The 25,145-nt window shown below is 35.1% G+C and overlaps 1 protein-coding gene across 3 annotated transcripts in view; it reads right to left on the bottom strand.

Annotated features, from left to right (window-relative positions):
• Positions 1–25,145, bottom strand: part of Vps13 (vacuolar protein sorting 13C) — a 157,821-nt gene that overhangs the window by 105,470 nt on the left and 27,206 nt on the right. For all 3 annotated transcript variants that reach the window (XM_069818432.1, XM_069818433.1, XM_069818434.1), the window contains exons 11-16: positions 23,227–23,478; positions 20,890–21,042; positions 16,469–16,646; positions 11,918–12,104; positions 1,679–1,761; positions 956–1,118 (exon numbers count right to left, since the gene is read on the bottom strand). In XM_069818432.1, the coding sequence (XP_069674533.1) occupies positions 956–1,118; positions 1,679–1,761; positions 11,918–12,104; positions 16,469–16,646; positions 20,890–21,042; positions 23,227–23,478 (1,016 nt within the window). The remainder of the gene's footprint in view (positions 1–955; positions 1,119–1,678; positions 1,762–11,917; positions 12,105–16,468; positions 16,647–20,889; positions 21,043–23,226; positions 23,479–25,145) is intronic.

Genomic DNA, 25,145 nt, shown 5'->3' with positions numbered 1-25,145 from the left:
TAATATTGGAATCAACATGAACCATAAGATTTTATAATTTTAATACATTTATAATTGTAACAATAATGCTTGACGTAACCACATAAACCATTAATTAGTAAAAACATATATGGACAAAGGTATACATTAATAAGATACTTTCAGAAATAATAAATTTTTAATACAAGGTAATATTTTATATAATTTGAACTTGTTTTAACGTCTACAATTTAACTTTTGTGTTCTAGAGTTGTTTCAATTATTGTCATAAATTTATAGATATGAGGATTAATTTGTTTTAACTATCACATCAATTGAATGTTAAAACAATAATTAACTCAACTATAGTTTATTATTTAATTTGTATACATGATTTTAATATTTTTGTTTTAAGATTAATTAATGTATACATTCAACAGTTATTCTATTCACTGTAAATTAATGTATCACATGATATTATTTGAATATGTGCCTGAAGATGCCAAATAGGCGAAAATGTTAGCATTATTTTATCTTTCAACTTCAATGAATTATTTATATTTATAAATTTTTGTTGATGTTTTTTTAAAATACTGATAAGTTATTTACACTGAACAAACAAACTAAATATTCATATTATATTATATAGGAGAAGAAGAGTTCGGGTGAACAAGATATCAGATGATAGACAACATTAAAATATATGGATCAAATACGGAGACTAAAAGGAAGGCAGAAAACCATTTGGCAGAACGAGTGTGTGTTTGTATGAGTGCGCACATGCGAATGTGCGTGCATGTAATTATACAAGTTTAAATTCTGGAAGCAATAATTATCCGATTTTTGTATGTGCAAGTCAAGTGCTCACCATTAGTACAAAAAAAGTGCAAGTTTCACAGAAAAGAAAATAACTCATTCGAAAGTTGGTAGGAAAAAGAAATAACAAAATGCATACAATTTTACTAATAATGATAATAATCTGAAATCTGATACATACCTCCCATTTGAAAGTTCACTTCCAGTTCAGTAAACTGAACCAGTTCAGTATCTTGTGATGGAGGTTGTGGAGTTGTTGGAGTGAGCTTCACTTTATTTTTGTCAGTTGGTAAATCCAACAATTTATTTACCATAGACATACTAGAACTTCGTGAGGCAGATTCCTATTAATACAACAATAAGGCATTCATCATTTTGTGTACTGTACTGCAAATCTATCTATATAAACAAAACTGGAAAAATAAAACTGTTAAGAAGACCAAACCACTACTTTCTGGATACCAGATAAAAAAAACATGACGAAAGTGAAACAAGTTATACTATTATGTAACTTCATATTCTTTCCATGTTTCTACGTTGTTTGTCTTCTCAATAATGAACATTTCTTTTCTTATTATGAACAACCTTAATGACTCTCGTATTGATAAGACATTGTTTGTGTGTGTTCATATAAGGCAATAGTAGGCACAACTAACTCTTCGACCAAACAAAGCAAATCTATTTTATATGACTCAAATGAGGGATGCAGCCACTACCACTAAGATTGATCTCTTCTCCTTACATGTCTCTATTCCATCTACCAAGATAACTTGCAGGGAAAATATAATAGTCCATAACGTGGAAAGTAAAATTGAAATACACTACTAGAATCTATGCAATCATCACATAAATAAAATAACATTCTTAGTAATACCGGTAACAGTTTTTATTTGCCTTAAATTACCTGAAGAGGTTGTGCTTGAGCTTCTTCATCTGATGGAAAAGGAATACTGGTAAATAGAGCCAAAAGAGTCAATAATCTGTCATCTGAAAATATAAACCAACAATAAACAACCTACAGAAACTACATATACTGTATTTTCTCGAATATACTGCGTCCTCGAATAAGCCACACACCCCACTTTTGAAAGTGGGGGGGGGGGGAGTACAAAAATAAAACTTTCAACAAATGTATTCGCGACAAATTAGGCCTACATGTCAGTTACCTCAGTTATCTTGTTTAAGAGGTCGTTTACGCGATATCCTGCAATATCAATAGCATATGTCAGTAAATTAATTACTTTTATATTGTACAATACGTGCTTTGTTATAATAAATACCTGTTATTACTATTAACTTTCTCATTCTGCGCTGTTTTTGTCACCACAATCATTTTCATCACCTGTGCAACTGAAATATCTTCACTCTCAATTCTGAAGCACTGGCACTCTGTTCCGTCCAGCTGATTAGAGATGCTACACTTTTTGAAGCTCTTTTCAACACGAGGGAATAATATGCATGCCCATGCATCACGAATCCATTGCAAATATAAGACGCACAAACTATACACTCATCACTTGAATTTGATTCTGACACATGCACTGCTAATCCAAACACCATTTAACAATATTAAGAATTGAAATACCTGCACGGGAAGATAATGGCATGCACTACCTTAGGAATTGAGCAATGTTGTCAACTTCATTTCAAATAAGCCGAGAACACTATTTTTTACTTGTATATTTCAGAAAAAAGTGCACAGGGTATTCGAGAAAGAACAGTATAGATATACACTGCGTCCCACTTAGAGGGATCGAGAAATAAGTCCTAATTTGAAGTATAAATAATGGTTTTATAACATAACTTTTTATACAACTTGATGTAAAAACTCTCTGAGTTTCGGAGAATGGTCAGTGCAACTCGATGTGTGTGCCTCGAGCTACCCTGAAGACATCCAAAAGGTACTCAACCTTCCGCCAAGTGTTCCATAACATTTGTGGAGTGATTAGCGCAGCTGCATTTATAATATGTTGTCTCAGTTTTTCCAAAGTCTCAACTGTACCACGCTGGTACACAACATTCGTCATAAAGCCCAAGAAAGAGGTCGGGTGACCTAGATGGCCAGGCAAGGGTTCTCCTTGTTGCTGAAAAACCAATCCTGGGGAGTTAGTCAACAACAAAAGTTCTGCACATATCCAGATACACATTCCCTTTGATTGTTACCTCGATGAAGGAGAATGGTCCAATGACAGAATGTTCTATTGAATGGCACCAGGCTTGTTTCCACGATGAACATTAGTACACATCAGAGACCTGCAAGAGAGCGAGCGCGGGATATCGTTATCAGTCCAGGAAGGCACTGACTGAATGAATAGCGATCATATACGAATAGTTCCGATAAATCACGAAGTAAGGCAACACACCGAGCGATCGGGTCTGACGACGAGCGCTCGGTGTTCATGAGTGCTCTTCCGGTAGCAGTAAGGCGTAAGCAGTAGGTGAATTGTAGGCTTGTCTAATCAGTACGTTTCATCAAAACGAATGTTGAAGATGATTCAATAGTATCGACGTCGATCTCAAGCAGAGGCTCGGACACCGTCTCTGTTGATGGTAAAAGATTACAAGACACGATGTCAAAAGTATATGCCGAAAATAAAGTTAAATCAGCAGAGTCAGAGTAGTGGAAGAAAAGGGAAAGCAGTTACCTACTAGCTCTGCTTGGGCTAAATTCGGAGAAGTAAGCGATAAGAATACCTTAAAGTACATAGGATTGTCCACACCTGTGGAGTAACGGTCAGCGTGAAACCAGGTGGCCCGGGTTCGAATCCCGGTCGGGGCAAGTTACCTGGTTAACGCTTTTTCCGGGGTTTTCCCTCAACCCAATACGAGCAAATGCTGGATAACTTTCGGTGCTGGACCCCAGACTCATTTCACCGGCATTATCACCTTCATTTCATTCAGACGCTAAATAACCTAAGCTGTTGATAAAGCGTCGTAAAATAACCTACTAAAATAAAAATATTCCCAAGTTAATGAGTAAAGTTCATATTACGTTTGAGATGAAACAAAATATATAGCTACTAATTTATTATTTGCATTTCATACTTCGATAGACATTTTTAGTTACCACGAATTAAATGTAATTTCTCGGTTTTATATACATTTTATAGTAATATAACCAAACATTTCATTTGCATTTACAATATTATCACGATTAAATTTGTGTCTCAGTTTGTTTTTGAAGTTAAATGTTAAACTCAGTAGGAATGAAATATATTTATACAGAAAATCATTTCAGGCTGTTTCAATCTAAACAAAGAAAAATGTGTAATTAATTAAATTTCCACTAAAATATATAATTGTTGAAAACAATCCAGTGATTTCTATGATTATTCCATTGTAGGATTAAATCATTCGAATGCATGAATGAATTGTTCAATAACATTGCAGTATGTTGATTAGTCATTCTATACGTAGGCCTATAGCCTGAGAGCAGCGCTCTTTTTTCTTATCACCATGTAGGTCAGGTGTTTAATTTAATAAAGATCAGGGTCAGATACTGGGGCTGTTAGAAGAGTCAGTACGCTACAACCACACAGAACATTCGAAGCTTATCATTCTATTTTTGCGTCATATGATTCTGAACTCGAAGCTCTTATCATTATCTTAGAATGGAACATATTCTGTTATGCGAGTACATATTTTGTGTAACTTCATACGGCTTGTTGTGGTGGTAAGCAAAATCAATGAATAATCAAGTGATATTGTGAATATTTCTATTATTTCGAATGGTTTTGATAATCAAATGAATGCATTCGATTTTTACCAATGCTGAACTACGTAGTACTGTAGCATACTGCTTCACGTACAGTGGTTGAAGCGAGCGCTCGTTCCGACAGGGGAGCGATCCCCCGGGCGAGCTCGAGCGAGCGCAGGCCAAACCCGAGCTCGAGCGATTACACACGAAGTGCATTCGGTAAAACCGATCTCAGATATCGTTAAGCATCGCTCTCTTGCAGGTCTCTGGTACACATGCGCATGAACATGCAACTCTTTTTAAATCATTGGTGCATAAACTTGGACAGTTTCTGCATCTTGTCAGATGTAAATCAAAACAATATCTTCATCTGATTTTAAATGGTCACCATTTATTTCTCGATCCCTCTAAGCGGAACACGGTGTATATATTATAAAATGTCAAATTGAAGAAAATGTACATGTATTCAAGAGGGGTATCTGGACACTTCCCCCCCCCCACCCGCAAGATCAAATAAATGAAATCAAATCTAATAAATACAGTTGCTTTTAATGAGAAGCTTGTAACAATGAAGCCATTAACAGTCTTGTTTTCCATTGGAAATGATGTTACTTTCTTAAGCACTGCAATTTAGCTGCGTAAATTTTCCTAGTCCATGGTGACTTAATTGCTGCAAAGAACGCAATTTGGTAAAGAATGATGTTAAGCTGATGTAAATGCTTTGTGAGACAGTCATGACAGTTATCAGTCTGAATGGTGCAAGAGCAGTTTTCTGTGGAGCATCGGGAATTGGCCATTTGTTTTCGTTAACTTTCCAAACTTTGGTTTCTAACTGCACCTTGGTCCTTCTTGTATATATAGTCTGTCCATAAAATATGCAGAAAATTTCAAATTTCTCTCTTATCTTATCTCCTACAACTCAATGCTTACACCCTATACGAACATTTATCTTCTTTCATGACATGCGAAATTATACTATAAGATAAATGACTGCATTTAAATTAGGAATATTAGTAAAAGATGAGACTACTTCGCATAATATGCTTTGAATCATAAAATTTAACGACTATTGTAAATAAGGAAGGTGTTGAATTACTCGAGTAAATTAAAAACATAACTGCGATCTGTTAGCTGGAAATGAAAGAAAGCTTTATAGTGAAATATGATTTATAAAATCAAAACAAAATTACTTCACGCACTCAATATAGAGTAATTAGTTCCAGTTGGACTACAAAGGGAAAGAGCAGGGAACTAATTTCTAAGTATATACATATCTATTTATGAAGCTGATAAATATGTTGCATTATCTTTGTGTATCACAATGTGCAGAGTTGAAAATGCTATTTTTATTTTCCATATCTTTCCATATTTTAGAGTTCAGAACATACTGTAATAGTTATCGATATATTTTCCATATTTTAAAACATTAAAATAAATACAAATTATGAAATTCCATTAAATACAAATGTTTAAAAATAGATCTAAAAAAACAGAGTTTCAATCCTTTATAGTAATTCCTTTAAAATTGGTTTCTGTTGTTATTTTAAAATAATAGTCCTCTCAACAATAGGAAAGTAATAATAATTTATAATATAAGACACTAAAATTAGATTTTATCAGCGAGTGGAAAGTTTAGTGCCCAAGGTCCAAGGGTAATAATTTCCACAAGCACATAAAATCTGTTTATTCTCGTGTAATACAATATTTTATCCATTACTGATATCTGAATTTAATTTTAAAATGTAGACCTTTTCTTTGTAAAGTGTTGTTTGTGAAGAAGTTATGAATGAATGAATGTTTATTGTTGCTTATGTGTTGGTTGTCAAGGAGAGAGGGATTTAAAAACTTTTAACTCACTATAAATGACAATTTATTACATGTGCCGTCTATGCTTATCCTTATTTAACAAATATATTGGTTATACAATATTTTGTTACATAATATATTTATTTGAACGTTTTCGGCTCTATGGAGCCATCATCAGAAACAAGCAAGCCCATATGTATGGTGTGAGTACACTATATGTTGCCGTACAAGTAAACTCAATTAATGTTAAAATTAAAAAGACATGTTTCTATTTAAAATCAATAATTGTAAGGCAGAAATTACAATATAAATACAAGGCGGCTCTATGGGCCGTGGTAAAATGTTACAATTGCTGATGATAAAATTAACTAAAATACTTTAAAATTGTTAAGATCAGAATTAATAGTCGTCCAGTTTGATGGTTATGTAGCTTTCCATATTTGGTGGGAGCTGGGGTGACAGCTGTGGGGAAGAAAGTATCAAATGTAATATCTATATTCAAAAATTTCAATGATGCTCGTTTCCAGAACAAAGTATATACATATCTCAATGCTATTAATGCCAAGATCTTAATAATTCACATGAATCTATTACAGAACATCTCGTGCAGAGATTTTATATGTACGTAAGCGCACGGAACAGTTGTTTATTAGTTAAAAGTTTGAACTATTAATTGTTAAGAGGGCAAATTTATACAAAATTAATAAGAGAAACGTAAATGACTGTGTCTTAGATTGAAAACTGTATGAACTGTAACTTGCTATGATGAGTGAGGATGTATTCTTGAGTTCACTGGAGGCAGAAAGCAACTGGTCGATGCGCTCCGTGTACAAAAATTACGTAAACTATGTCACAGCTGATGGTGGAAGGGGGGGAGAATAGTGGTAGGTTGAAAACCCATCACGTGTACTGTGTGCGTTCAGATTGAATAACGGATTACATAAATTTGGAATGTGCTCATTTAAGAGAGGAATACCTAATTTTAATGCCCGGGCTATATGAAAATCTTCTGCTGCAGTGATATGCGCGCAATTATTTAAAGGGAGAATTACACGCAATGTTTCATTGATATTGGTTAATTCGTGGCCATTCTCAATAAGGTGGGTCACGAATTTAGATTTTCTCCTGTTGTATTTGAAATCTGCGACATGTTCATTAAATCTGGTTTTAAAATTCCTACGAGTTTGTCCTATGTATTTGTGAGGGCAATTTTTGCACTGTAGCATATATATCCCCTTGTTCTGATGCTTGTCGATTACGTTAATTTTATTGGGTAAAATACAACAGGAGAAAATCTAAATTCGCGACCCACCTTATTAAGAATGGCCACGAATTAACCAATATCAATGAAACATTATGTGTAATTCTCCCTTTAAATAATTGCGCGCATATCACTGCAGCAGAAGATTTTCATATAGCCCGGGCATTAAAATTAGGTATTCCTCTCTTAAATGAGCACATTCCAAATTTATATAATCCGTTATTCAATCAGAACGCACACAGTACACGTGATGGGTTTTCAACCTACCACTATTCTCCCCCCCTTCCACCATCAGCTGTGACATAGTTTACGTAATTTTTGTACACAGAGCGCATCGACCAGTTGCTTTCTGCCTCCAGTGAACTCAAGAACACATCCTCACTCATCATAGTAAGTTACAGTTCATACAGTTTTCAATCTAAGACACAGTCATTTATGTTTCTCTTATTAATTTTGTATAAATTTGCCCTCTTAACAATTAATAGTTCAAACTTTTAACTAATAAACAACTGTTCCGTGCGCTTACGTACATATAAAATCTCTACACGAGATGTTCTGTAATAGATTCATGTGAATTATTAAGATCTTGGCATTAATAGCATTGAGGTATGTATATACTTTGTTCTGGAAACGAGCATCATTGAAATTTTTGAATACAGATATTACATTTGATACTTTCTTCCCCACAGCTGTCACCCCAGCTCCCACCAAATATGGAAAGCTACATAACCATCAAACTGGACGACTATTAATTCTGATCTTAACAATTTTAAAGTATTTTAGTTAATTTTATCATCAGCAATTGTAACATTTTATCACGGCCCATAGAGCCGCCTTGTATTTATATTGTAATTTCTGCCTCACAATTATTGATTTTAAATAGAAACATGTCTTTTTAATTTTAACATTAATTGAGTTTACTTGTACGGCAACATATAGTGTACTCACACCATACATATGGGCTTGCTTGTTTCTGATGATGGCTCCATAGAGCCGAAAACGTTCAAATAAATATATTATGTAACAAAATATTGTATAACCAATATATTTGTTAAATAAGGATAAGCATAGACGGCACATGTAATAAATTGTCATTTATAGTAATTAGCTTATCGGCCCCATCATGCCTCTTAAATTTTTAACTCACTGCTGTGAATAAAGCCATTGTTTAGGTTGCTCAGCATGGTGAAATAAAGACCAATTTACATAGTTTATTATGTTTGAACTTTTAAGTTTGTAATCATGTGACCTATATCTCAACAATCACATGTAAAACTTTGTTATATTCAGTTTCATCAAGTTGATCACTGAAAACGGTAACAGTTACAATATGCCGAAAGAAACAGAATCAACTAGTTCAGAATTAAAAAGTTACATTTCAGAATTATAAGGATGAAGGTTTGTTAACCGATACTAAAGTATTATTTTGTAATCTGTGTCATTTTTAAAGTGACATCTACTCGAGAGATTCTGGTGCAACATATTTCAACCAATAAACATTAGGTTAACAAGCAACGAAGTTCTAAGACAGACAAATATTTCTGACAGAACCAACAACTTCAAGATGCCGTAATGGTTTCAAATTATTTTCTGTCTTCAGGAATTAGCTGAACTTAATAGACAATTCTCTATTAAAGCAGCAATATTTCTGAGTTTTTAGAAAAGGACAATTTGTAATTTCATTACTTGTGTGTGAAAAAGTTTCTGAAATTACACTGCTACTATCTCTTCAAAATCCTGCTCATAATTTAGCTTCTGCTATTGGTTATGCAGAAAATGCAGTAAATGTATATTGAAATATTGCGCAGAATCTTAAGAAAGCTTCCGAAACATACAGTCAACAACTTTATCTTATGAAACTACTGAAAAAGAAATTACCTTACCACGTGTTACAGCCATACAAATAACATGTGACGATCATCACCATGAAAATATAGAAAAATATTATGGGAGATCAGTTTTTTCCCCATTCTTCTTCTCTTAATCAATAATCTTTCAGAAAAATTCAAGAATAACAAAGGCATTATGCCCTAAAAATGTTATTTATTATACAAGTGACTAAAAGTAAATTTTATTCACGAATGTTAAGACACAAGGCATATGCTGAGTGCACTAACTTTCATGAGTGAATTAAATTCATTTACGCAGGAGTATAATACAAAATCTTATTCAACATCTCTTGATAAATCTCTGCCTTCCACTGTGGTGTCTCAGATTCGATCCCGTCTGGGTTATGAAAGAATTTCTTAATGGACAAAGCTGGCGTGAGGGGGTTTTCTCAGTGTTTTCCCATTTCCCTTCACCATTATCATCATTCTACCAGTACTCCACAATCACCCTCACTCTACGAGGTCCTAAGTCAGGTCTCCAGAACAAATAAAAAAGGCTGAAAATTGTTCACAATGTGTTTAATTAGATAAGTAGGCCTATTATTACTATTATTATCATTCTTATTATTATAATATTACTATTATTATAAATATTAGCATATTTTAATATATAATATAAAGTTATGGTATATTTTATATTCATGTTGCTGTTGCTAGGAATGAGTGCATAAAAGTTTACAAGTCACTTATTACTATGCCAGTGAGTGACTAATAAAGCAAAAATGGAAATATCCACACATTTCTAGCAACAGTACAACATTAGGTTTGTTTCTGCAACAATTTCTGATGGTTTGCAACCATCATGAGCATACACACATCAATGGAGAAGTTCTTAAGAGGCTTTTGAGACTTAACATACACAAAAAATTTGAATCATTATACCTAGTAACGAACTTGTAAGTTCGTAATAACGATTATCGCATCATTTGTTTTCACTCCGATTCTTCCATATATATTAAGTTCACTGTTGGCAGTCATTACAGGATGGAAAGTTGAGTGCTAGAGGCTTGTGGCAGAAGTCTCTAGAGGCATGGCTACGACCTTGATTCACAAGCTTAAGGAGAGGACGGTGAGGGGATATCAATTCACTACAGAACGTGGCTAGCCTCAATAATATGTTGCGCTATATTGATGTTCTGTGAATACTCTACGTTGTTGAATGTCAGTTTAATCAAAAGTGCATGCATGTGTGTGTTACATATTAATTTTGTGTGAAATGGCTCATATTGGGAGAACATTGACGTCATCATTTGTAGAATTAAAAAAGAACCAGTTGGACGTATGAAACAAAATGTGCTTACAAAGACAGGATATTGACACCACATTTACATATTAAAATATTGGATGGAAGAAGACAAAATATAAATTTTCAATTTTCATGGTACTGGTATAAGAAATATTCTTGCCTAAGAGGGTGCTCTAAGATAAATAAGTTATGTTGTTCTACCTGTATTCTGTTTGGGAGTGAAAATTAGTGGTCATCTTCTTGTAGGGTCTGTCACAAAAAAATTTGATAAAAAAGCAAAGAAACTTCTGCTTTATACAAAATATGTAAGGTAAGCAGATTTTTTTCAGCCTACCCAGTATTTACACCGTAGCTTCCTCACTGGTGCACACTGACTTTTCTGTTCTTTAAGTCAATGCACACATGTTCACGATGGTTTCAAATCATTGGAAACTACTGCAAAAACAAACCTATTATCAACATAGCAATGAACTGCTTTATTAGGAGATTTTAGATAAACTCACTTAATAGGCAACTTCTCTATTTAGCTTAATACACAAGCAATGGTCATTGTAAGAGTTGAATTCGCCATATTGTGTGACAAATGGACAGAAAAGAGCCTACATATCATTTCCATAATATTGTGGTTTTGGATAGCTGTGATATTTCTTTCTAAATCTATATTCCTTGCTCCAAATACTTGCAATCTTGCCCATGCATACGTCTAGTGTCGAATGCTCATTCCAAACAATCACAGGATGAAAGCTCTGCTAAGAAACAGGATAAAAAACGAGCGCCCTACAGCTATATCACTGCTGTTTGTTCACTGCCATATTCCTGTCACTCCTGTTAGACACGATAGTTTGACGCAAGAATCGAAAACTGTTGCTGTGACTTGTAAATAGAGCAAACATGAAATTTAAATATATTCTTTCTTTTAAAATATCATTCAGAGCCTAATCACTATTTTGTACCTACTATACTTAAGCACGACACACATAAGAGAAGAGTGTAAGAGAAGGCCCTATGGCCTTAACTCTGCCAGTATAAATAAAGAATTATTATTATTATTATTATTATTATTATTATTATTATTATTATTATATATTATGACTTTTTGAAAGACTTTTTATTTTATATTGGATAGCCCCCAAATAAAACTTCTGGATGAGTATGTGCCTGATTGCATGAGTATGTACCTTTGCATTTTCTGCACCAAGAAAGTAATAGTAATGTAAATAGGTATAGTAAGAAAAATCATTCACCTGTGATATTTACTGCCACATTTGGGAGACTGCCATTAATTTTAAGTTTAGGAAGACGTGGATCATCAGTAAAGAGACATTTGTCCAACTGAATAGTTAAATTGGTGGGCTGGAGTAAATGCATGGGTGTTACTTGGTTACTGGTCAGAACATCTTGCCAGTTTTCTGTCTTCAGAGCTATTAGAATCTACAAAAGAAACAAGGAAAACAAATACAGAGTTTTAAAAAACTATTCACTTCATACTCCAACATCTCTAAAAAATGAGAAATGTAATTAAATACAACAATGTTTTCTGCTTCTTCTTGGAATGCATGTGTAGTTACTACTTTAAATGATCAAAGGAAATCCATAAAGACATCTGTGAAACTATTCATGGAATCTATGACACCAAAGTATCATATAGTATCATTCTTAATTTCATTACAAAATGCAAAAACAGACGCTAAATAACCTGAGATGTTAATACAACATCGTAAAATAACCCACTAAAAACACATGGGAATTGTTAGAGAATTTTAGGTGGGAAGTTGTAAACCAACCTACCCATAGTCCAAATCTCGATTTCAGTGATAACACCTGTTTCTGCTTCTAAAGAAACATCTGGCCAGCAAGAGATTTGATAAACACGAAGTAAAAAACGAGGTCACTACATGATTGCACGCACAGGCAGAGGAGTTGTATGGCATTGAAATACAAGGACTTGAGCCCAGGCTCAACAAATTGTTTCACAACAAGGGCAATCATGCAGAAAAATAGTTAAACTGTATGTAGAAATATATAAACAGGTTCAATTCTCGACTTTGTACATAAATTCTGTTTTATTTATTGCATTTTCATCTTTACTTTCTGAATATGCCTCTTGTAACAAAGTAATAGGTCACACAGAAAAGATAATTTTTTGTTAAGGAACATTTATTCGATGACAAATCCTTAAGGAGTTATGTACCAAAAAGTCAAATCCCTGTTTTTTTTTTTTTTTTTTTTTTTTTTTTGCATAAATGAAATGTAATTTTTCACGCATGTTCTGAGGATTTACAATAACTGTTCAAATTGAATGCCAGGTACTTCATTACATTTTTGACACCTTCTCAATATTGATCATACAAACTCTGTCAAGCATGGTTGGGTTGTATTAAGGTACGATCACACGTCACTACTTTTGCAGTGCTGCAGTACAAAAAACTGCGCAACTCTTGTACTGCGACATGTGAACAACGGTGCAACCCGAAAAGTAGCGGCTGCCGAACCTGCTGCCCGCTACTTTTCCATGCTGCGCGCAACTTAAAAGTAGTGACGTGTGAACAGGGTTCTCAGGGTTGCAGCCGCAGCATTTTTGATATCGGTTTTGTTGAAACTTTTGCTGCGGTTGCAACCAGTGTTACCACCCAAATGTGTCAATGATACTTTTATTGTTTGGATATATTTTAATGTTAAATGTGATGAAAATAAATTATTTGTAACAGTTATTAAATATACAACTCAGTCTGAGCATAATTGGTGACGATATAATTCATTTTTTAAATTTTCCATAGCGTAGTTCCAAACAGGAGGGTTGCCAACATTGATTACGTGAATATACTGTTGGTTATCATTTAAGTATATAGGCGTTTTTAAAAGCTTTATAGTCAAAATAATGTCAATTTCTGAATACTAGATATGACAGAAAAGCAAATAATAGATAAGGAAGCTTTTGCATGAGTTTCTTAATAATGCGAACATAACCACAAAATGTATATTGAGAAGTCAACACGGAGATGGGAACCTGCAGCATGACTGCGGCTGCAAAAGTAGCGCCTTGCGTGTGAACAGACTCGCAACCTCCAGTTGCAACTTTTGCAGCACTCGGGTTGCGCAGCACGAAAAGTAGCGTGCAGCGCGCTACTTTTGGCTTACGTGTGAACACGACACGCAACTTTTGCAGCTGCAGTATAAAAGTAGCGCTGCAAAAGTAGCGACGTGTGACCGTACCTTTAGATTTGTTGGATAAGAATAAGAAAACTGAAGGCACACTACACACAACAAACTTACATATTGTGGCACCACATTCTGGATTCTTCTGGTTGCCTCAGGAGTGTGCGTGCACATGTAGCAAGAGGGAAGGCGTGAGACAGAAACTCGAGAAGCTAGCACGATATGGAGTGAGGGGGGAGAAAAGTTACTGTGACTGGGCGGAAGTAAGGAAGCACCTAGAAGCAGATTGCTCTCGAAGGTCCAAAAAGCCACGCGAATCAAAGATTCCAGAATATGTGGTGTAGTAATAAAAGCGCGAGTTGCCAACAGAAAGTCAGTCAGTCTTGGACAGCAGGGAGCGACGCAGCAAAGTTACAATATGTACTGCAGTGAGATAGAGATAAGATGGACTAAAGGTGTACTACACAGAACCTAAGTACACAATGCAATGTAACAAGAATGATAAGATGAACTGAAGGCGCATCACATACACCAACAACAAGCTACAGCACTGTAATAGAGATTATGTGGACTTAAGGCGCACACTTACGCAATATGGGTAATGCAGAATGCATTTCTAAAAAAGGATGCATAACTCATGAAGGACGTGTCATCAAGCACATGTTCCTTAACAAAAACTGATACTCTGTGTGTGAGCTATCATTCCTCAAAATTTGTTGATAAGGTTACATCCTGTATTGTGATGCTGCAAGAAAATAAATTTCGAGGTCTTCACGGAAATACACGTTTTCAAACCCCTCATACCAAACAAATGGTTTTGGGCATGCTGTCCGTCCTCTGTGTACAGCAATTTCTCCTGAACTATTAATTGGATTTTGTTCATTTTCAGTGAATACATGTCAATTTACCTGTGATGATGCACATGAAATAGAATAATAAATTTTAGTAAAAAAAAAAAAAAACTACTAATGGGCTTTAGTGGAAAACTAAACCAGACAATGAAGCATAAATTCGAGAACAGTCTGATCATTTTCCTTGGTAAACTTCCTATATCATGTATTGCATTGGTTGGCAAGATCAGTGCTCAGTGACATCATCCCACTGAGCATTTGTGCTCTGTTTTAAGAAAATCGGCATACAGAGCTCTAAGTGAAAGAAGGAGAGTTGATACGCTTCAAATCAAAACTACAGTGATCAGTACATCTGATTTCGTGCACCTGGTAATCCGAGATAGTATTTATAGCATTGTAAATTAATATATTTTAATTGTTTTAAATTCGACTATATATTGAGAGAAGAATTTCTATGAACACAAAATGATTACAGTAAGATCTGTAAAGTGGAATGGAACAGAACACTTAACAGCTTGTCTTTTAATTGTTGTACTAACATCTGCCGATCATCTCCCTCATTTTGCCATATTTATGCCAATGAATAGACGTTGAATAATAACATTATAAATTGAGCTTCTTGATATTCTGAAATACCTCACAATAAATTAAATCTTCTCCTTTACCATTACTCCCATACTCCATGAATAAGAATAAATATTCCCACATTCATAAAAATCTTAACTTGGAAATTAACGAATTTTCCCAAACTGGCAATTACACAAGTGGCACTGAACTGTACTAGTTTGCCTCTATGCGATTGCTGTGCTCCTCTTCAGGTGCTCATCTAGACTGAACTTGCTCCGACGTCACAACTGCATAACCTGCTGACCACTGATGTATTGTAAAGTGAGAAAGATAAGTTAATATTGTGTAAAAGATGATTTTCCAAGAGAAATATATATATATATATATATATATATATATATATAGTACAACCTCGATTATCTGTTTTAATGGATGGGACATAGTAAATGCTTAATCTAAAAAAAAGGATAACATTATAAATTTTTATGAACTTAAATCTATCTGTTGCCATGTAAGATGCTTTAAATAAGAGATTATTTTCTGTGCTTTTTCACAACTAATTTTGTTTTCTATGTTCATTCTAAACTTAGTAATTACTAAGAAATATTCCAGCAAGTGGATGGGAAGTGAAATTTTTTATGACAGTCTGAAGGATGTGAAAGTGAGAACAGTATGCAAATTATGCATGCAGCAAAGTCACATGATCATGGTAAACACAATTCATAAAGCAAACAGGAGCAGTTATAAGTCATTACTATGCACCACTTATAAATCATGCTCTCTTTTTAGGCGATGGATAATCTAGTGACGGATAATAGAGGTTTTACAACTACAAATTACAACTACGAAAAGTGAAAACATTTTTTGTTTTACACGAATGAATCTCTAAACTAAATTATTAAAAGAAGGTAAAATTCCCTTTAGTGAGCCTTTTACAAACTACTAATATATTTTAACATTCATAACAATTTTAAATGTAATTTTTTAAAAACAGAAAAACTATTAGAAATAATTACAATACATGTGTACCTAGATCTTTTATTTAAATTGTTTCAAAATGTACATCATAATAATAAGAGTATGTGTCACCTTCACGACACTCATTTTTTTTAACTTCAAGTAGTTCTGTTCAGAAATATCGAAATACTATCACATGACGTTAAAATATTATCAAACTATAAACATGTGTAAATAGCCTTCAAAACATATCACTAAACAAACCTGCATTTGTTCCAGGTTCAACCTAAAACGGTCATAACTTTGCGACATCATGGTTTTCATTATCTCTTCCTCTGTAGTTCCTTGACTGTGCAATGCACGAATATTGGGAGAAGTACGATCTCGAGGTAAAGATGTAATCTTCACACTACCCAAATTAACAACCAGTAAATTTTCATCCCTACAACAATAAAAATAGCGTTTTAATATAAAACCAGGTTCCATATTCCTGAAACATTTAAATGTATATATTCCTTATTCTCATGCATAAGATTCCATTTATAGTGCTGCAATTCAATTCATTTGTTTGTTTTTTCTTTTACACATATGAGGGGCATTCCATATTGATTTGCACTTTCAAATTTCCCACTTCCCATGGTCCACTATTTGGCTTGTCATTACAGTTGCAAGCATGTAGTACATTGGTCTGCCCGCAGGTGGCAGCATGATACAGAGGAATGTAATTCCTGCAAACTACAGCGCATTTCCCAATTCCTGTCATTACATGAGTGGACAGCATGAAGAGTGATCATCAAGGACAGTGCTGGACGACGTGGTTTCTGTGAAAAGAGGGTGTAAACACTGCAGATATTCACAGGCGATTGGTGGCAGTGTTTGGTGAGCATGCACCGTCATGAAAAACCATGTACAACTTGGTGGATTGCTGGAAACGTGGCAGCACATCAATGGAAAAGGGAACCAGTTCTGAAAGGAAAGTGACTGTGACAACGCCAGCCAACATTTCTAGAGTGGAGCGGCATATCCTGGAGAACAGATGCATCACATTCTCGGAACAGAAACGGCCACAGGATTTGCTAGAATCACTCTGCACCGCATAGTGCATGAACATCTTAAGATTGGGAAGGTGTCTGGCAGATGGGTACCCAAGCCCCTGACTGCAGCACACAGACAACAGAGCAAGGACGTGAGCAGTGATCTCCTTCATTGCCACAGCCAGGATCCAGAAGGCTTCATGGCCAAATTTGTGACTGGTGATGAGACTTGGCTCCATTACCATGAGCCAGACACCAAAGCCCAATCAATCAATGCAGTGGAAACATAAAGGCAACCCCACGCCGAAGAAGTTCAGAATAGCGCCATCAGTAGGCAAACACATGGTCACAGTCTTTTGGGACAATGATGGAATTATCCTCATTGACTGGCTCGAACCAGGGACCACCATTAATAGCACGGCATTTGTGGCGGCCCTTCGGAGCTTGCATCATGCAATTCAAAAGAAACAGCCAGAAAAATGGACTAAAGGTGTGCTCCTGCAACATGACAAAGCTCGTCTCCACACGAGTTGGGCAACCACGGCTGCCACTGGCAAAATAGGATTCCAGGTGCTGCCACACCCACCGTATTCTCCTGACTTGGTCCCTCCTAACCACCTATGAAGAAACCTTTGCACGGACTTCATTTCGTCAACTTCCAGAAATTGAAAGCCGCTGTCCTGTCCTGACATGGGTGTGACAAACACCGAAAACATGGTTTCAGGAGGGCTAGAGAAGTTGCCATATCAGTGGCGCAAGTGAGTACAGCTTAACGGAGACTATATTGAGAAAGTGGATGTATGTGCCAAGGCATAGAGGTTCTGGGTGAGTGTAAAAAAAATATGGAATGTCCCTCATAAATACAATGTCCCTCTTTTTTTTTTTTCTTTTTTTGGAGGAGGAGGACCCACAGGCAAGCACCACAGCCATAGGCTTATTGTGCAATCTCCTTATGTTGGAATGATTGTTGAAATCCTTAGAATAGCTTCTTTCAAGCACATGATTGATTGTATGTTGTCATCGTATCAAATCAGCATTCAGTTCTGACTGAAGATTTGATCCTACGCCAGGCTGTGATGTTATTCTGCGGCCTCCTCAGATCGATGGCATCTGTTCTCAATTCATGTGCCTGAATCTGCTGCATCGTCAATCAGAAAAACATGTCACCAACGATTCCACGACTCACCAAGGTGCCATCTATCTATCCAAGGAAGCTACATTCTCCCGGTCACCCACAGTCTGCTTATTAAAGCCCCTGTGGCTTTGTCAGATATGTGCAGCTCCCACAGATACATACCGCCTATAGGCAAATCCTGGAACCATGTCCGCCATGTCCTCCTGGTCGATCTGTAAACTATGGAGATGATTAACGGAAATGATACTAATGAAGGTGAAATAAGTCCGAGGTTCAATGCCGAAAGTTACCCAGCAATTCTGCTTCCTTGTCCCGACCAGATTACAACCAGGGCCTGCTTGTTTCATGGTCAAGAAGGCTAACAGTTACTCCACAGTGGTGGACATGTTGTACTTTACTTACTTACTTATAAATGGCTTTTAGAGAACTTTGACGTTCACTGCCGCCCTCACATAAGCCCGCCATCACTCCCTATCCAATCCCTACCATCATATCTCACCTCCCTCAAATCCATTTTAATATTATTCTCCCATCTATGTCTCGGCCTTCCCAAAGGTCTTTTTTACCTCAGGTCTCCCAATTAACACTATATATGCATTTCCAGATTCACCCATATGTCCTACATGCCCTGTCCATCTTAAACGTCTGGATTTTATGTTCCTAATAAATAATTATGTTAGGTGAAGAATACAATGGTTGCAGTTCTGAGTTGTGTAACATCCTCCATTCTCCTGCAACTTCATCCCTTTTAGCCCAAATATTTTCCTAAGACCTTATTCTCAATCTCTGTTCCTCTTATCAGTGGCGGTTTGTGCCTAAAATGATAAGGGTTCACTACTTTTATGATATTACATAGTTTTCCAACAATTTAAACAATATCTCATTTCTGAAAAATTAAAAAAATACTACAGTTCTTTAAAGTAGATAATTGCCTTAAAATGAACCTGATGATGATGATGATGATGATGATGATGATGATGATGATGATGATCAATTATCTTTGATAGAACATAGCGATTTTTCCTTACATTATCATTCTGTCCTTCAATATTCTGCCTGAAAGCTGAGCTAAGCTGTTGCTTAATTTCTGTTCTCCCAAGAACTGATAAATCTAGGCAAGCATTCTTATGACTTGTGAGCAATAGATTCCTCATGCATCTTACGTTTTTGTGTCAAATGGCTTAAATCTGATACACCAGTGCATGTCCAGCTCGTATCTTTACCCTTAACAAATAGCAGGCACGGAAAACAAAATAATTTATGTGTAGATTGACAACTGCAAATCCAGCTGTTTCTTTAATATTTTTTTACATTGAAAGCCCTGCAAAATGTCTTACCTCGGCTTGTTTGTGCTTGCTTTAAATCGAGTTGAGGTACAGTCTTTCAAATTTCTTTATTTTACACTTATCTTCCAAGATTAAAACTGAAAAAGTTGTTTGTAAGAGATATTGAACACTATTCATTTTCTTTGAAAACAACACTGGTCACACTCATAAGTGAACTTATTAAGACTAAAACGTCAAGAAAGGTTAAATGGACATTTAAAGGATCGTAAGAAACCATTAATAAATACAACAATCAATAACACACACGTACACATGCTAAAAGCATGATCTCAGCTACAGATTGGAGCTAACTTCCAGTCTGCATCACAAAGTCTTTCTGAACACAAGCACAACCAACATTTGCCATGCAGCATTTCCCCTTGCCTCTCGCCTCGCACCCAAGTCCAGAAGTTGGTTTGGTGAGGTTCAGAGGAGAAATTAAACCTCAGAAGCTTACAAGCATGTAGGTGTTCGATCACTACAGTTCATAGGATTTCATACAGAAAAAATACATCAGAGCCACAAGTAAACTTATTAAAGATGAGCAAGAAACAAAGAATGATAGTGTAAATTATAAATAAATTTATTTCAACAATTAATTTTTTTTCCCGGGGATTCTCTGAATCATTGAACGCGTAGGACACACCGCCACTCACAACCATACAGAACAACTGGTAATATAACTGTTTTATAAATTCTAACTTTCAGTTTTTTTAAAGCAGACTGCATGACAAAAGCTTCTCAACCAAATAATAGCAGACATTTCCCATATTTATTTTGAATTTAATTTCCTCTCAAGTGCCATTTATATTTGTTACTGTTGCTCCAATGTATTAAAATTTTTCCATCTTTTCGAAGGATAAATTTCCAATTTTTATACTTCCATTTCGTTCTAAGTTTTGTTTTTTTCGGGATTTACTTTCAAACCTATCTCATTACTTGCTTCAAGTAAATTCTCGTGTTTTCCCTAAGAGTTTGTGGATTTTCTCCTAACATATTCACGTCATTCACATAAACAATCAGCTGATGTAAGCTGTTCAATTTCAAATCCTCTCTATTTTCCTGGACTTTTCTAATGGCATATTCTAGAGCAAAGTTAAAAAGTAAAAAAGATAGTGCATCTGCTTGCCTACAGTAAGTAGGAAAAGCGTCAGACAGAAACTGGTCTATATGACAATGTTTTACCATTACCCCAAATATATTCCTCCATGTGGAAGAACAATGTATGAAGCTTCCAGATCTACTTTCAGATCCATTATGTTTTGTTGTTGGATAGCATGTTGCAATCCTGTAGCTGACATTTCTTTAAAATCTGCGAGTGTTGACCCTGCTGCAGCTTGCAATCTGAAAAAATAAAATGTCTATATTATTTAACAGCACTATAATTTTATACTAATCTATGAGTATATTATAATATTTATAAAAGTAAGAAATGTAAAATTTAATAAAATAGTATTATAACAAAAAAATATAAAAAAAGGGTTACTGCAAAGACTCTAACTTGAGTACTTACGATACAACTACAGTACCGAACTACACTGTTAACCATTTAACTATGCCGATTCATAATGAACTAGCTATGATCGACATGTAGTTGCAAAACCTGAGACTGCCATTTTAAAAAGTCACTGCTTGGAAAAGACCGATCATCCACCCCTATAAACTGTGTGTAATCTACTCTTTACTCTTTATATTTTACAATTTGATAAGAGTTTATCAAAATAGCCTCATTTTCACTGACGATTTCTTCTTGCAAGTACTAGACATGAAAATTTATTTCCTGAAAAATCCGCATAACGAAATGTAATAATCACTACAATTATAAACAAGTTACTGCAACATTAATATAATTTCAAATCTAAATGATTTTGAAAATTTAGTAGTATTAAAATATAAAGAGCATAGTCACACAAATTTTTTCCTACATTAATCTTAGACACTTGAGTCTCAATGGACTCATTGAGTGTCTTTTTTTTTTTAACATCAAAAGAACAGAGTTAATTAGGCAGTCCTACAACTGAAACTTTAATCAGTTTTAGAAGCTTATTCACAATCTCTCTAAATGGATCCTTTACCCCAAATTTATATTTAACAACTGAACAACTGGCATCTTAGGGAGCTTAATGAATAATACAGGATGAGTCAAACCTAAGAGACAAGAACTCCTGTCATTTCTGAGCTCTGCAGTCTGGCAAGCAGATTATCAATCAGCCCTTGTGGATAATGTTCTTGCCATCTCACGACACTACAGTCTGGCAAGTGACCTTTCCCTTATCTAACCTGCATTTCAGAGCAGTTGCTCATGATGTCCTATATTACGTTCTATACACACAGTGAAAAGATGTACGACATTCTGGGAACTCGCTGGAACTCATCCTCACTAATACTCTGTATTAGCAGTATACACGTTTCTTCTTATCGAGAACAGAACCTGTTCCTCACCACTTACAATATTAAATAATTTAATAACATTATGTTTCGATGGTTGTGTAGTCTCTGGAGAAGTGCAGCCAAAACTTGCATAAACACAATTTACACAATTCCTAATTCAGTACATACATGTCAACGAGCAAAATGCTCTGCTGTAATGTGTACCTATTCATGTTTAAAAAAAAATATATATATATCTCAATAGAGTTCAGACAGCTGACCAAGTGCGAGTGTGATGCAACAACTGATAAGAAAAACCATGCATTGTGTCTGCCAACAGATCACCTCAAACCTAAATTGCCGGCATATTTACTAAGTTGCAAGATCCCTGTGTAACAATTTGTGCGATGGGTTTTCCCGATTTCATGTACAGTGTCCCAGAACTTCATACATTCCTGCAAACAGAGTACAGAATGTAACAGAGGACATTCTGAAAAACTTTTTCGAAATTCAGATTTATTCTCTTCATTTCCGTAAATAAATAATTCACTAGTTACATGAAAGATCACTTGTCACACTGTATTGCTCTGAAACAGCAAGAATGTTATCCTCAAGAGCTGCGATCTGCTTGCAAGACTGTAGTGCCGAGAGATGGCAGGAATGCCAATCCCTAAGATTTGACTCTCTCTGTATTAACAGATTAATTTCCACAAAGATGGTTATAACCCTGTTTGAAAAAGAGGAGTGAGGAGGAGTCCACCTCGTAAAAAATCCTAAGCTCAACTGATTTGACCCTCAGTACCTGGCAAAGGATTCATACCTAGAGTACAGACGGCACAGAACAAAACTATCAGAAATGACACCTTACTTAAAAAGCAATGTTAAAAGGTTACATGTGACGTAGTCTGATCTCCTAGCCACACTTTGTGCTTCCATCATAAATTCCCCATTCTGTGTATACCAGTAAGTTCATCAGAATCCAAAAGTCAGTCTTTTTTTTTTTTCAGGGCCAAAATTTTCTTAGTGATCTCCTTGTAAGAATATTTCAATTATCCCACATAAAATTCCATGCTTAAGCACATTCCACCTCCATCCACTGCATTGTGAATCGCAAAATTTCTTAAAGTCTCACTAACACCACCAATTCTAAGAACTTACTGAGAAAGATTAACTGGCTTTGGTGCCTTGAACACATCTACCACTTTGTTGATAGTCTCAGCATCATAAACCACTTCTAATGATTTTGAACCCACATGAATCCTCTGATCACAGGATTCATCCAGAGGATTCTTTTCAAACAGAACATCCAACAGTGCTTTACTGTCATGTTCCTTGGATGTGACCAGTTTAGGCAATCTTGCATCCTGCTTCAGGCCAAAAACTGTGAGGTCTGCTATCTGCACAGTCAATCTAAATGTAGAGACAACATACGATTAGTAAGTCACAAAAACCTCAGGACAGCTAAAGTTGAGAATCAAATCTCGAATCTTGCAACACCATGCCAGCAAGTTACTATACACAGCAGATCATTAAATATTAAATAAAGACATAACTTGTATCATAAAGTTAACATTATAAAACGAGTTGCCAATACTATAATATTTTCAGTGATGAATGAGGCCGGTGATATTCAGGGATGTTGTGGCCTGAATTTCCTAGCATTTGGCTTACGGTCGAGGGAAAACCCTAAAAAACCTCAACCAGGAAATTCAACCCGACCGCGAATCGAACCTGGGCCCTCTGCATAAGAGACCAGCATGCTGACCCCTACACCACAGTGGTGGTCTATATAACATTATAAATGAGTTTCATACGCTATTTTTTTTTTTTGTACAACAGTGTTATAAAAGAATATTAATAAGGAAATAACATCAGATTTGTAATGATGTGGTGTAGTTTGATATCATGGTCTATGAAAAAAGAGATTGCTATGATAAATTTGATATATTAAATATTATTAATTAAGAAGACATAACTTGTATCATAAAGTTAACATTATAAAACGATTTGCCAGTACTATAATCTATACTAATAATAAATCTGTAGCCAAAATTTTTCTGGCAATTTTCGATTTTCCAAAAATAATTGGTCCTAACATATATACTTAACCGCCCTGAAACCGAAAATCGCTTTTTTGAAATTTTTGTTTGTATGTATGTATGTCTGTCTGTCTGTCTGTCTGTCTGTCTGTCTGTTACCTTTTCACGTGATAATGGCTGAACCGATTTATATGAAAATTGGAATATAAATTAAGTTCGCTGTAATTTAGAATTTAGGCTATATGGCATTCAAAATATTTTATTTAAAAGGGGGGTTATAAGGGGGCTTGAATTAAATAAGTCGAAATATCTCCCTTATTATTAATTTTCATGAAAAATATTACATAACAAAAGTTTCTTTAAAAGTAATTTCCGATAAGTTTTATTCCATGCAAAATTTTGATAGGACTGATATTTAATGAGATACATGAGTTTCAAAATTACAATAACAACGCCATCTAAGGCAGTGTAATGAAATAAAACAAATGACTTCGTCTATAAGGGGCCTTGGACAACAACAATCGAAAGCTATGAAACATAGCCTACAGAGAAAGTTTCTGTGTTTGTATAAAGTAATATCGGAAGCTAAATTAACCGATTTGTATAATTAATTAATAATTCACCATTGGAAAGTGTAGTTTCTCTAAATGGACATAATGCTATAATGTTATTACAGTAACTTCTGAGTGAATCAAGGACAGGTAAGATTAAAATAGCTTTTTATTCACAGAAAACTTGATAGGCATTCGTTTCCTGTACTTCCTAAAATAATTTTTATGACCAAATGAGTGGTCTCTGGATCAAAATGGTTACATTTTAATTTTTTAATACAATTTAAGTAACATAAACGATTTATTCTTCTATCAAACACGAATGTTCCCTGGATCAAATGTCCTATTTTAATTATGTAATTACTTTATATTTATTTCTAACAGGTGCAGCGGAGCGCACGGGTACAGCTAGTATTTAATACATATATAGTCGCCAGCTATTTCACAACAACAGAACCAGTCTCAACAATAGTACACAGGCCTTCGG

Source organism: Periplaneta americana, chromosome 2 (assembly GCF_040183065.1).
Source record: "Periplaneta americana isolate PAMFEO1 chromosome 2, P.americana_PAMFEO1_priV1, whole genome shotgun sequence".
NCBI lineage: Eukaryota > Metazoa > Arthropoda > Insecta > Blattodea > Blattidae > Periplaneta > Periplaneta americana.
This window is presented reverse-complemented; position numbering and strand designations above follow the sequence as displayed.